The sequence below is a fragment of the Pseudorca crassidens genome, chromosome 21, assembly GCF_039906515.1.
Source record: "Pseudorca crassidens isolate mPseCra1 chromosome 21, mPseCra1.hap1, whole genome shotgun sequence".
Taxonomy (NCBI): domain Eukaryota; kingdom Metazoa; phylum Chordata; class Mammalia; order Artiodactyla; family Delphinidae; genus Pseudorca; species Pseudorca crassidens.
The window spans coordinates 16690169-16703580 of record NC_090316.1 but is presented as its reverse complement, the minus strand read 5'-3'; the positions used below and the strand labels follow the sequence as shown (position 1 = coordinate 16703580).

Here is a 13412-nt window from a genome sequence, read left to right as displayed (position 1 = left end):
CAAACTTTGTGTGTGTGTTGAGGGGGGCGGGGTGTGGAAGGCAATTTCTCCCCCTGAAGTATGCCCAGTATTCAGTCTCCCCTGGACTGACTCGACCTCCAGCTGACTTAGTTTTGTCAAAAAGGCTAAACATAGAGAAGATTCTTGAAGCACATACAGTGCTTTCCAATACAAACTGTGATCTTCAGAATGCCACCCAGAAAAACCTGTTGTACATGAAGAGTGTGGGATTTCTTCGTAAATTGTTGCCATCCCATTGTAATCCACTACAGTAGAAAGGGCTTCAGGAATAAAGCATTTGGAGGTTTCATCAGATTGGATATGGGGTCTGGAGACAATGACCCATCTCACTCATCTGACTCCCATCCTCAAGGTCATGCTAAGAGATCATGTGATTGAGAGACCACACAATGAAGTCGTTTTGGTTCCTCTGGATAGCAACGTGGCCACTTCTGAGTGCAGAAAAGACCTCTATCTTTGACACCATCACCACCTGTCTGCTGAGAAGCCACGTGGAAGGGAGGGAGGGAGGGAAATTAGGAATGAACGAAAGTCCAGGACAGACTCAGTCTCTGCCCCCAGAATCCCTGCAGAGGAGGAGGAGAACTTAGTACTATTGGGTTAAAATTACAATAAGCATGAGTGATAACTTGAAAACAAAGTCATCCCTCGCTTTCTTGGGGAAACGTTTCCTTCTTTTGATTAGTCTCACCTGGGGCCAGACCATTTGGAAACTAAAACCCTATAAACCTGTCTGATTTCTCAGTCGCCTGTTGTCCTCTAATTCCACCTCTGAGTTCAGGTCTACCAGCCTAATTTGGGGTTTCTTTGTGAAATGCCTGCTCTGCACTAATCAGATGATTTTCCCTCAACTGACCTTCTCATTCAAAAGCCATAAGTCATTTAAAACGCAGTTTGCATCCACAAGGAAATAAAAGGCAGAAATAAATTTGATTTTTTCGCATCTTAATTACTCCCCCAGGCACTGGCTGCTCTCATTAAACTGCCTTAAGTCTTGAACGTGACATTTAAACTAAGAAGTCCGCACTTCCTTCCTGCAGGTTTTCATTTTCTAACCAGCAATATTTGTTGACCCTCACCTTCCAACTCTGCTCTGAAGTGGAGCAGGGGTGACCCAGACTCAGTGGGGTCAGTCAGGCTGAGTAGGTGTGAGCTTGTACAGGTAGGAGGCTGCCTGGGCAGCAGCAGGTAAAGAAGGACCCAGGACCCTTACCTGCCCGGGAGGAGGGGTGGGCATATACTTAAACACCTCTAAATGGCTTTCAGGCATTAAATGAGTATTGAGAGCCTTCGTCCTACATGGCGTTACAGCAAGAGTTTCCTCAGGAACCCTAATGGGAGTTTACAGAGGATGATATCTCCAAACAGACAGATAAGCTACTGCCAACCATTCAAAACAAGACCACAGGAAAGCCAAGCCACTCTCGACATCTATTTTTTTTTCCCGCCAAGTGAGTCAGTTTTGTAAAACAGGACCGTAGGAGCATGATTCTTTCTTCTTCCATAATGGCCCAAGAAAGTAGGTGGATCTGCTTAAGTAAGTGTTAGTAAAGAGTAACACCACCTTGCATCCAGCAGCCCCCTTCTCTAGAGCTGTGAGTGTACATAATACACATCGTGACAGCAGGTATCGTTGTTCACAGGTGAGCTTGATCCTTAGAAACAGGACCCACTGAACAGATGACCCATGTGAAGAAATTAAGTTAACCTGGGATGTCGCTCAAAGACCTTCCAGCATTTCTCCACCTTGGAAAACTGACATCAGCCTGCAACAGTCACCAATGTGGTGCTGGTATCGGTCCTGGATCAACTGTGGGCTGCATTCTCATCAATACTCTGATGTGCCACCACACGGCTAGGTTTGAAGGCTGTGGGTTCCTGACACCCTCCTCAAAGGAATTCAGTACGTACAGTACCGAGTTCCAGAAACAAAAGTCAATTTATGGTCCTGAGCCTGCCCTCTTATCTCCTCATGGGAAAGATGTGATGATTCAAAAGAGAATGTTGGTAATGCTTGAAAAATCTTCCTCAAATGAATATATATATACTAGTTTGATTTATTTTAAATGGTACCAGATGCTCTTTTCTTTTTTCTGTGTTCCCTTACGCTAATTTTATTTCCTAGATTTTTCTCCCCAAAGTTCTGAAAATAAAAACTTTTTTTTAAGAGCTGGCACCTAGAACCTCTGAGATTCCCACCTGGTTTATGTTTTATATAATCCAGTGGTTTTGTCATAAAAAACTGGCCCCCAAACTTGATCGCAATCAACCCAGATGCTAACGAACATTCTACCTGAGTCACATTGTTACAGTGGGTGACCGGGGTTTCTCCAAACATTATGATTCTCACCAGGAAAGTTTTAGTTCCTTCCCCAAGGCTCAGGTGGTGTTCCTGGGATCGGGCCAGGCCCATTCCTACAGGGTGTGTGTGTCCCTGCCACTGTCAACAGCTTGCGGCGGCTTTTGCCTACATAACTAATCTCTGCATTGGATTCTGCTCATCTCACTCGAGAGCCTTTCAACAACGGGGTGCTGCAAATGTATTGTTATTATTAGCCCATTTTGGACAATGACTTGGAGTGGAGTTCACAGCGAGCGGCTTGCGTAAGATCACTTCACCTGCAGGTGAGACAGGCACAGCATGAACTCGATTTTCTGACTCCAAAGCCAGTGCTTTCCACCAGCCTTCCCAGGCCTGAGGCAGACAGATACAATGCCCACGTTTTACTCGCATGCCCTGCCTGCTCCCTAAGCCGGCTGATGTGCCCTAGGTGTTTGGAAGCATAGACTTTGGAAGCAGACTGCCACGTATGGCCGTGTGACCTTGGCAGGTTACTCAGCTCTTCCTATCTCTGTTTCGTCATCTGTAGATGGTAATTCCTCCTTCCTAGAGCTATTCTGAGCATCAAATGAGTTAATACGTCTAAGTCTCTTAGCTCCCTGCCTGGCCCATAGTAAATGCCATATAAATGGGAGCTCTTCTGAGCTGCCTCATTCATTTAGGGAGTGAAAACTGTAGCCCAAGAGCCTGCGGTCGCCCTACGATCTGGAGGATGGCTGTCTACTCCGCATAGCAGGCGCCCAACTCGATACCAGAATAAAGTAGCGGTGCCAGAAAAAGCCCACGTTAGAACGCATCACAGCCCGTGATGCTTTGATGTTCAAAGTCAAGTGTCACAGCCGCTTCCCCCTGCGGTCAGTTCCCCGCTTCTGACATCAACCTGGAGGCACATGAGCTAAAACAGAACCAACAGAGATGACCCGACTGAAGGAAAGTCTGTTCGGAAAGGCTGTCAGCTTTTGAAAAACAGCAGGTTGCTCCTTTCCCTGATAGGAATCAGTTCTGCTCTAATAGAGGGCCATTTTTACCCCCCAGAATTTGAACTCCATGCACAACTCAATACCTTAAAAAAGGCATTTGTTTTTCTTGGGCCTTTGAGAGGGACTTTAAACCGGACTTTAAACTCGGGCCTTTGAGAGCAGTGAAGCAGTGGAGAGAGCTTTCAGTTTCAGCATGCTACCATGAAACTACATATATATTTTTTTCTTTAAAAACCCACATCTGAGGGTTCCAAACCATGTGCAGCACCTCCTGCTACTCTGCTTTTGGCCCCAAAGCCTAACCGCCATCATGGTCCCAATTCAGGAGCCCTTGCTCCTTGGCCTCCCCATCTCGTTGCCTCTTGAGATTCTGTAGCATAGCCTCCTGGAGCCTTCTTTTCCACGTTTAAATAAACGGGGAATTTCAGGATTTGGAGGGAAAAGCCTGCTGAAGACACTTCAGAGCGACGGAGAGAAAAAAGAGTACCAGATTATAAGAGGACGGGCACCAGGAAAGAGCGCCAGCTTGGCATTGCTTCTGGGAAAGACGCCTTCCGAATAGCCAATCCCAAGCAGGGCACTGCTTGTAGGCTTGTGTGCTGAGCACCAAGTCACAGAAATTTACACAAAGGCACGAGGGCCTTTGGGCCGACACTGGTGCCCGGAGGTAGGGCTCTGAGCCTGGGCCTGATGGCTTCGGCACAGGTGGCAAAGACCAAGGTTTCTGGAAGAGGCCTCGGTCCTGCCAGACGAGCCCCGGAGTCGCACGCGCACACACACAACCGTACTCACCGTGACTTCGGAGGCGGCGGAGGAGGCGAGAATGCCTCGATCCCACTTTTGTCCTTGGGGAACTCAAAGGCAAACGAGGCCGATTTGCTCATCCCGGTCCCGGCTTTGCTCTTCGGCCCAGAGGCGCCGTCTGTGGGGCGGGGTCGGAGCCAGGTGGAGGAGCTGCATGGGCCCGTGGGGCCACCGTCCACCCCTCTCCCCCAGCTTTGGCTCAGCAAGTCCTGCTCCACCTCCTCCTCTTCCTCTATCCGGCACTGGCGGCTCCAGGCGCCGGTCTGGTACCGGGGCCGCCTCTGGTCTGAGGCTGACGTGGCAGTGGCGGGCGGGGGGCCCCTGGCAGAGTCGCTGGCAGGGACACCGTTGGCCCGGCAGGAGGAAGCAGGGTCAGCGGGGCCCCTGGATGGAGGCTGGGGCCCAGTGACACCCGAGTTGCCTTCGCTGAGGCTGGGCTGGGGGGAGGCCGATGGGGACACCGGGGACCCTGCGGGGCTACTCTTGGACAGTTTGGGAGGGATGGCAGGCCTCCCCTTGGGCGTGCTCTCACTGGCACCGTGATGGCGGCTCTCCCTCGAGCTGAGCCCCTGCCCAGCCGAAGGCTCCCCTTCGCCTGCCTCAGGGGCCTGGCTCAGGGGCCCGCGAGGCCACTGCACCCCCACCGAGGAGTCAGGGCTGCTCAGGTAGATTGTCCGGTGGTCTTCTTCTGGGTGGGCCGCCATGACTGTGATGGTGGCCGCCACCTGGGGGGCCACCTCTGGGCCTTCCCTGTCCTGGCCCCAGCCAGACGTTGTTTTCTGAGCCCAGGTGTTAGCCATCCTCACCTGGCCCTGGCCCTGGGCAGCTGCCGCCTGTTCTGCCTTGGCCTGTGGCCTGGAAGGCACTGGAACAGCCTTCTTCCTCTTGGTGCTCTCAGCATAGATGGGTTCAGGCTGTGCAGTCTCCCCGGGGTGGGATGGGGCCTGGGGCTCCCCAGTCAGCCCCAGGCACCTGCTGGAGGCCACCCCGTGGCAGCCAGAGTCCTGCTGCTTCCCCGGCCCAGGTGCCTTCATGAGGGAGCAGGAATCACTCTCGTGCTGGGGGACCAAGGGGCTGCTGGCGCGGCTACTGGCACTCCCGCAGGAGAGGCCATCCGAGGAGCTGGCAGCCTCCGAGGTGAGGGACTGCTTCTTGGGGCCCAGGCGGGGTGGGTTCTCTGTCGGGCCCTGGCTGCGGCACTCCCTGGGGAAGCTCAAAGCCCGCCTCTCCTCCTCGGTTGGCTTCGAGCACATCCCCTGCTCCCAGCAGGCCGGAGAGCAGTCCCTGCAGCCCTGCCTGCGCCCGGAGTCCTCAGCCTGTGAGGCGTCCTGACCACCTGGGCTCCCAGGGCAGCAGTCCAGGATGGAGCAGTATTCTCCCCCTTCACTGTCCCCTGAGGGCGAGCACCTTTGATCGCTGTCATCCTCCGAGGGCAGGGATTCCCGCAGGGGCTGTGCAGAGGGGTAGGGCCTGGGGCCCTTGTGGCAGCCAGAGGTCATCTCAGCAAAGGCAGCCAGTTTCTGGCGGAAGCTCTCCTGAGGGGAGGTCAGCTCTTGGTAGGGAATGGTGGGTTTATCTTCTCGTCCAAGCTTCTCATCGGGGAGGCTCACTGGGTGGAAGGCGACACTCCGTTCCCCCCGGGGCTCTAGGCTGTGCAGGCCGACCATGGCATAGGCAGGGGGGCAGCGAGGGTGCCCCCCGTCTGCCGGGGCCAAGGGCCCAGCAGGCTTCTGGACGCCTCGGAAGCTGCCCAGGTAAACTACTGGCACATCTTCCTGCTTCGGGAGGGGGAGCTTGCCGGGGGCTCGTCTCCAGATGACCTACACAGCCCCAAGGTTAAAAGACTTACATTAGACCTTGTCAGAGAAAAAAGGAAGAGAGAGAAAGTGAGAGGGCAGGGCCATGACACTGTAAACTGTCTTCCGAGCCACCATGAAGCAGGCGGGCAGCGTGCCTACCCTCTAACCTCCCCACAGCCTTCTTGTCATCACTGGGGGCCCGTGGAGCCACTGGGCTTCCCGTAACCTGCACTCCTCACCCCTGTCTGTAATTCTTTTGGCTTAGGTCTGTGAGGTGGGAGGGGGGGGGAACGCCAAAGAATAACGTTTTGCCTTCTCCCTCAAAACTGCTGGACGAGGTAAGTTCTCCCAAGGGCTTCGAAATAGAGTTTGGGGTTTTGTTTAATTTTTGCTTTGTGTTCATTAGTGTTTTGATAACATTGTCACAGCACAAAGAAAACAAAGCCATAAAGCTTTTAAAAACACTTTGGGGGGCTTCCCTAGTGGCACAGTCGTTGAGAGTCCGCCTGCCGATGCAGGGGACACGGGTTCATGCCCCGGTCTGGGAAGATCCCACATGCCACGGAGCGGCTGGGCCCATGAGCCATGGCCGCAGAGCCTGTGCGGCTAGAGCCTGTGCTCCACTACGGGAGAGGCCACAACTGTGAGAGGCCCACGTACAGCAAAAAAACCCAAAAAAACCAAAAAAAACCCCAAAAGACACTTTGGGTGGGTGGTGGTGGGGTCGGAGGGCAGCAGGGTGAGGGCCGCTCTCCGAGCTGGGTCCCAGCTCCCTTGCTTCGCTCTGAGCTGTGCTCTTTCTCCCAGTTACAGGCAGTGACCTCAGCCGAGGCTGCATAAGTGGCTGGACTAGTCAAGCTAGAGACAGCGATGTGGGGTGGTCATTCCCATCACTGAAATCACTGTCCCCTCCTCCTTCCCCTCTAGTCTCCCCTATCCCCAGTTTTAAAGCAGTCTCAAGGCAGGGTCGGCCTCTGGCTCCTTTCCAAGATGATTCAGAACAGAAAGAGTCCCTGGTTTACATCTGTGAAGGTCAAAGGTATTGAGAAAGGCCTGGGGAATGGGTGTGACCAGCTTCTGCAAAATGGAGCGGCTTTGAAGGGGACAGGAAGCTGAATGCAGCCCCAGGAGATGGCTCACCTTAGTCAAGCCTCCCTTGATTTAAAACTGACCTCTGATCTCACAGACGCTCACACACCCTTCCTGACCCCTCACCATGATATTTTAAGGAAAACTAGTTAAGTTCTTAGAATATGCCCTAGAAATGCAGATTCCCAGAAGACATGTCTAGAGGCAGCAGGCTCCATGTGCCCTTTAAATAATTACACCTTGGTCAGGGTCACCTGGGGGATGAGCGGAATGGTCTAATCTCTAAGGATGTAATTGTCTTTAGTAATCCTAGATCAGAGCTGGAAAAACCCAAGCTCCCAAATTGGAAATATGAACACTGTCTGGGAGTTGGATGACATTATGGAATTACTGCTGACATTTTTAAGTGTGATAATGATATTTTTGTATAAAGACTTTATGTTTTAAAGACGTACGGACATGATGCAGTATGTGGGGTTTGCTTTAAAACCCCAGGTGGGGAAGGGAGGGTCGGGGCAGGGGTAGAGATGGAACAAGATTGGTCATGAGTTGATGATTGTTCAACCTCACGCGGCAGGGTGGTGGATGCATGGGATTCGTTAAGCAATTCTTGCTACTTTTGTATATATTTAAAATGATCCATTAAATAAAAAAAATTTTTTTAACTTTTTAGAAAAAGCTTCATTCTGGTGTGCCCTGATACAGTCTTCAAATGAACTTGGGGGGACTGCATTGATGGTTCTCAGCCTAAAGGGACAGAGAGAAAGGAGGGCAGAGAGAAAAGAGAGGGCGGTAGTTGGGAAGGAGCAGTTTTGGGGTGAGCCAACAGGAAGCCACCCTGCAGGAGTCCTGCTGGGACAGCCCTCCTTGGCCGCCCGCCAGTCACCGGTGTTACAACAGGAGCAGCCTCGTAAAAATACCACAAAAATACCACAGGGCTGAGTCAGCCTCACCTGCGCAACGTCGGCACTCACGCCAGCCTCTGTCCACCCATCGGAGGCGTCGGAGCTCATCATGGTGGGCTTCACGGCAATGGTGGGCTTGGAGTAGGGCGAGCTGCTCAGGCCTTCATCTTCCGGGCGGCCGCTCTCGGGCCTGGGGGGCAGGCGAGGCGGAGGGGGCAGGCTGCCAGCTCGGGGCTGGGGGCGGCCAGGTGCCGGCTGGTGGTCGGTGCGCAGGCAGAAGCAGTTTTTGCAGGACCCGGGCTTCCAGATGTGCTCCACAAAGTCGCTGCACGCAGACATTTTCGGGCTCTCGGGGTTCACTGGGATGGTCTGGTGCATCTTGAGCAGCAGGGGGGGTGCTGGTTCATCTTGCGCCTGGCTCCCTGCCGTGGTCTCAGGGGAGGCGGATGGGGCTCACAGGGTGGCTTCCTGGAAAGGCAGAACACTTGCCTCATCAGAGATCTCCCCTGCCAGAGGACGGGGGCATGATCAATTCGGGTCTGACGATGTGACTGGGGAGCAGAGCGGGGAGCAGGGGGAAAGGAGGAGAAAGAGGTAAAGATGAATATTCTATTTATTCTGAGACCCTCACCCATTTGTCATGAGGCTCTTAGTCCCTTTCTAGTGGTGCGGCCTTAGAAAAGCCGTAAAAGCTAAACACAGCTCTGTTGCATGAGTAGAGCGCGTAAAAGACACTTCAGTCCCCTAAACTCCTGAGTGCTTGGAGGTTTGGGGCAGTTAACGGGAAGAAACCGCACAGGGCTGGCGATGAGAAGCTTGTGGCTGACCCATGCCTCCCCTGCTGCTAGGGGTCTCGAGCCTGGGACTCTGCCCCAGAGAAACAAGAACTACCAAGTAGGACAGCAGATAAAAATCGTGGCTTCTGGAAGACAAGCCACAATTTTTAACCAAGAACGATGTGTGTGGGGAGGCAGGCCTGGGCTCTGAAATCAGCACTGTAACCCATACTTGTGAGGATATGGAGACAGAAGTGGTGAGCAAGGGGGGAGGTGGGGTGCCGGCTGCCCCCCAGGGACCTTTGTCGGGAGGTCTGGCATCTTGGGAATTCGCCCTCCCCGGCCCCCCTTTCTTAGTATGCCTCATTCAATCCAGGGCTCAGTGAGATCAATACAGCCAGAGCTGCAGGGCCAGGGGGAAACCGAAAGAGAGATTCATGGTCACAACAGCCCTGTGGTCTAGGGCTGGTTAGGCTACAACAGAAGGAAGAGATGATCACAGTTACTTTCCCTACGAGGCCCCTGAAGGGGAGGCAGTGAGCTTGCTGAAAGAGTTTGTTGCCTCTGACAGTAAAAACTGAAGGCTGAGAGTTTGCACCATAGAATTCACTCAGTAAATTCACCATTGAGGGGGAACTCGAAGGGTTGCAGATTTTAACCAGTTAACCTGAATAACATCCATCAGGTAGCTGTCATCCCCATTTTACAGATGGCAAAAGAACGGCAGCGACATCAACTAAGACTTGGCCACAGACACAGAGAGTTCGGGCATTCTAGAAAAAGAAGCCAACTTTGCTGGCAGCTCCTCATTATCACCTCACTCATCACCTCATTCTTTATACTGAGGCTGCCATTATCTGTTTGCTGCTTTTGCTCTTCTTTCCTCATTTAAATGAACTGACTTCCTCAAAAGGAGAGCGTTCAGGAGAAAATCGTCCTGAAGAATCTACAGTGAACATACTCTCATTAAACAGGGAGGGTTTGGCCCTGGGATCTGCTTTCCACTTTCCTCCCGTGAGACCTGGCTCTGAGGTTGATGCTCTCCATACCGTCAACAGGACTAACCAGGTGGAATGAGCCAGGAGCCCCAAAGAGCATTCCAGAATCTCTGTGGGAAGAGCTCTCTTTCTGGTCTCCCACACTCACAGAGAGGGGTGCCTATTCAACAAGAGCTGAAGCTATATTGGCCTCTTTTCCCTCCAAAGTTAACCAGGAAGCCCACCGCATCATCTTTAAGCTAAATGAACTCTCTGAAATAAAAGACAAGTATTTGTCTTTTAGTTTGTGACCATTGTTAGGATTCACGCATCAAGATGATTGCAAGTTGGGTTCTCCTCCTGCTACACCCAAGTTGCAGGTTCATTCCCTGCCAAGTTCCCAGAAGAGGTCACTAAGCTTCAACAGGCAGAGGAGAGCAGGGATTTTTCTTTCTTCTACAATCCCAGGCCACGGAGAGCTCTAGGCTCTGCTGCTAGACTGTGGAAAGAGGAAAAAGTGGAGGAGGTGCTCTGGTGTTCAGTAAGGCAAATCTCCATACCCCTGCCCCGAGGTGAGGAGAAAGTCCTTTCCTGGGGTTCCTGGCCCCCCTCTTCTACTGCAGGCAGAGGCTCCCACGCCCCAGGTGGGATGGAAGGAGAGAGCTTGGGAATCGGTTCTGTGTGGGCTCAGCTCCTTCCTGCAGCTCCTCACAGGGCTGGGCTATCTGAGGACAGGGTGTGGGGGGGGGGCGGGCATCCTACAGATTAGCAAAGCAGCCGCTTGGGGTAGCCACGCCTCATCTCCTGCTCAACAGGCAACTGACCCACGCTTGTCATGGTTACTTGGTGCCGGAGGTTCCCCTCCTGTGCCACAGATGGCCCACTCCAGCCCTGGGACTTTTGGTAGGCTCTGGATTACCAACGTTCGGGAAGCTTCCAGAACCCCTCCCCAGTTCATGAGCACTCTCCTTGCTCCCATCCTCAGCTCTGAAATTCTCTGACGGTGAGTACAACTTCTACCACAGACTGGAGAGGTTTTTCAGGAAAAAAGAATGAAGATGAGAACAGAATAAAGCCCTGAACTCCTCTCCATCGCTGACTCATTACACATCCTGTTAAAACTGGTTTCTCAGTCACAGCAAACAGAATCTATCACTACATCAAGCCAGAAAGGATTCTCTCTGTCTAGAGAGGTTCTGTGCTTGGAATTATATCCGATTTGTTTTAAGTAAAAGACGGTGGAAAACTCAAGTGGCACTCACAAAGCAGCAGCCCTGCCTGCCTGCCAGTGCCAGCTCTCCACAGCCCGGGAATGGCACCTTTCCAGCCCGCATTCCTTGCCTCCGAGGGGAGGTAGCCCCCAGAATTATGCAAATTCCTCCATTTCAGTGGGAGGCAGCGGTGTAAGATTAGAAAAAGATCTCAGCATTCTTTCTGATCCAAGTCATGATAAAATATCTTTGCCTCTGCAAACTTCTGCACCAGATTTGTGGCTAAAGTGTGCAAGATCGAAGCTGTCAGACACACACCCACCCCACTGGAAAAAGAATCCGAAGAATGGTGACCAGATCCATAAAATGAAATCTCTGGGCTCCAAGTGCCCCTCATACTTGCATGGAAAGTTGCTCACACCTTACCCTGAAGTGACAGAACTCCAGAAAATACTCATCTAAAAAAATTATCTATATTACAGTTAGACGAATGCAACACCGGAAGAGAGAACTATTTATGAAAGTGTTTGTCTGGATTTCAACACTCCATAGACAGAGGTTGCCCCGGCAGAAAGGAGAAAGTGACAGCCTTACCTCCCCTCTCCCCCCCGCACACACAGAGGGTAAGTCATGATATTCACTCAACTTTTAATTTTCTTTTTTCCTTCTCCAGGGCAATGTAATCTAATCTCAGCAGTAGGAATGTGGTTTCTGTGGGTTAGACCCATTAGTCTAAACCAGTAAGGAAGATACCCGCGTTCCACAAGACCCCATGATAGCGAAATAACTGCACAGTTTCCCAGTGCTTCCTGTCAAATTTCCGGCTCAAAAAGGGAAGGGGTTGTTAAGGACAGGTCAGGCCAATGGTCCATAGGGCCTTCCCAACCTGACTCGGGGCTGGACGCCTTGCAAAACTCCTCCCTCCTAGACCTTTGGGCTTTGCTATCGGCTCTGCAAAGCCATGTGCTTGCTGGCTGAGCTTCACCTGAGAGAAACATACAGAGCCGGCCCTGCCTCCATTCTCAGTGGAGAGGTTCTGTTTTCTAAGAGAGAGAGAGAGAGAGAGAGAGAGAGAGTGTGTGTGTGTGTGTGTGTGTGTGTGTGTGTGTGTGTGTGGCTGGGGAAGCGGCAGCACAAGCAAAGGTTAACAACGTGCCCACAGTAGCCTTTCAGAGGGCTCTGCCACGGCTCAAGAAGAAGGCATCGTCTCGTTCCCCTTGGAGATCCCCAGGCTGGCATCCAACTCGGGGCTGCCTAAGAGGCAACTACTAACTTGGGGTCCCAAAGCATCACCCCCGGGGTCCTGGTCCGAGGCGCGCGGGCGGTCTCTCCCTCTCTGCTCCTTTGACAATCCTGCGGCCGCGGAAAGGCAGTCTCCACAATAGCAATCCCCAAAGCGCTCCGGTCTCCTGCCCCAAACCCAGCAGCCAGACCAGCGAGACCAGCAGAACAGTCGGTTCCCTTGCCGGAACTCGGAGGAAAGTTTCCCCGTTCGAAAGAGCGCGATTCTCGAATGAATCGAAAACACCCCTCCGGCTCCCCGGTCCTCCGGGATCGGCGCCTCCACCTCGGGCGCAACCCGGGGCGCACGCGGTCCGGACGCTCCACCCTCCCCCAGCGGCCGCCTGTCACTCCGGGGGACGCCGACTGGGGTCGCCCGCTCGGTAACCGCCGCGCTCCCCCGGAGCTTCCCTCTGCGCCCACGTTTGCCAAACAAAAAGAGGCAGGCTTTGGAGAAGGCGCCGCGGGCTCACCTCGGGGCCGCGCTCCCCCGGCCTCGCCGCTGGTCTCCGAGCCGCCAGCCGCCCCGCCGAGCGCCTCGGAGCATTGTTTGGAGAGTGTGTGCGCGCGGTCCGTGCCCGGCCGCGGGCGGTGTCGTCTGCCTGGGCCCGGCGGCCGGGTAGCAGCTGCGAGCGCGGCTCCGCCCCCTCCGCCTGCGGTGGCGCCGCCCGCCCAGCCTCAGCCGCACCTCCGGAGTCCCTGCCGCCGCCCCGCGCCCCCCGCCGGCGGGCGCGCTCCCTGGCCCCTGATTCCTCCCGGAGATCCACGCCCCGCCCCTCCCTCACGCTCCCGACGGAGGCTCCGCCCCCAGCCCGAGACTTGGAGGCGTCCGACCCCCGAGCGAGCGCCCTTTTCCACCCCTCTCCAAGGAGGGCCCGAGGGGTTCTGCAGGGGCGAGTTTCGGTTGTCTAAAGCCTTCCTTTTCCCATGATGTGCGCATAGGTATGTAGTTGTCTTGCGTCCCTTCATCCTGCCTGCTCTGAGAGACCCTGAGAGGACCAGAGAGGCGTGGAGTGTACAGCCCCAGAGCTGGAGGGGCGGGCGGGTGGGGAAGGAAAGCGAGGGGTCCGGAAGGGAATGATGAGGTCAGGACCGAGACGCGTTCCGAAAGCTGCGTGGGCACCGAGATTGTCATGACTTTTGCAGGTAGGAGGAGGCTGACGCACGACCCAGCCGGACTGGGAGTCCTGACAGCGGATTCTGGGTCCTGCTCAGTCCCTCGACTGAG

The 13412-nt window shown here is 53.9% G+C and overlaps 1 protein-coding gene and 1 long non-coding RNA gene across 5 annotated transcripts in view; one reads left to right on the top strand and one right to left on the bottom strand.

The window, feature by feature from the left end:
- PRAG1 (PEAK1 related, kinase-activating pseudokinase 1) overlaps window positions 1-12836 on the bottom strand; it is a 49076-nt gene extending 36240 nt beyond the window's left edge. Inside the window, exons 1-3 of one of the 4 annotated variants that reach the window (XM_067722045.1) lie at window positions 12658-12836; window positions 7988-8490; window positions 4135-5966 (exon numbers count right to left, since the gene is read on the bottom strand). In XM_067722045.1, coding sequence (XP_067578146.1) covers window positions 4135-5966; window positions 7988-8317 — 2162 coding nt within the window. In that variant the 5' untranslated portion in view covers window positions 8318-8490; window positions 12658-12836. Of the gene's footprint in view, window positions 1-4134; window positions 6003-7987; window positions 8491-12657 lie in introns of those variants that run through there. The other 3 variants (XM_067722046.1, XM_067722047.1, XM_067722048.1) reach the window with 3 other exon arrangements.
- A 161-nt stretch (window positions 12837-12997) lies between these two features.
- The window catches only part of LOC137216148 (uncharacterized), a 171564-nt gene continuing 171149 nt past the window's right edge, over window positions 12998-13412 (top strand). Inside the window, exon 1 of the long non-coding RNA XR_010939613.1 lies at window positions 12998-13126. This is a non-coding gene — a long non-coding RNA (uncharacterized lncRNA). The remainder of the gene's footprint in view (window positions 13127-13412) is intronic.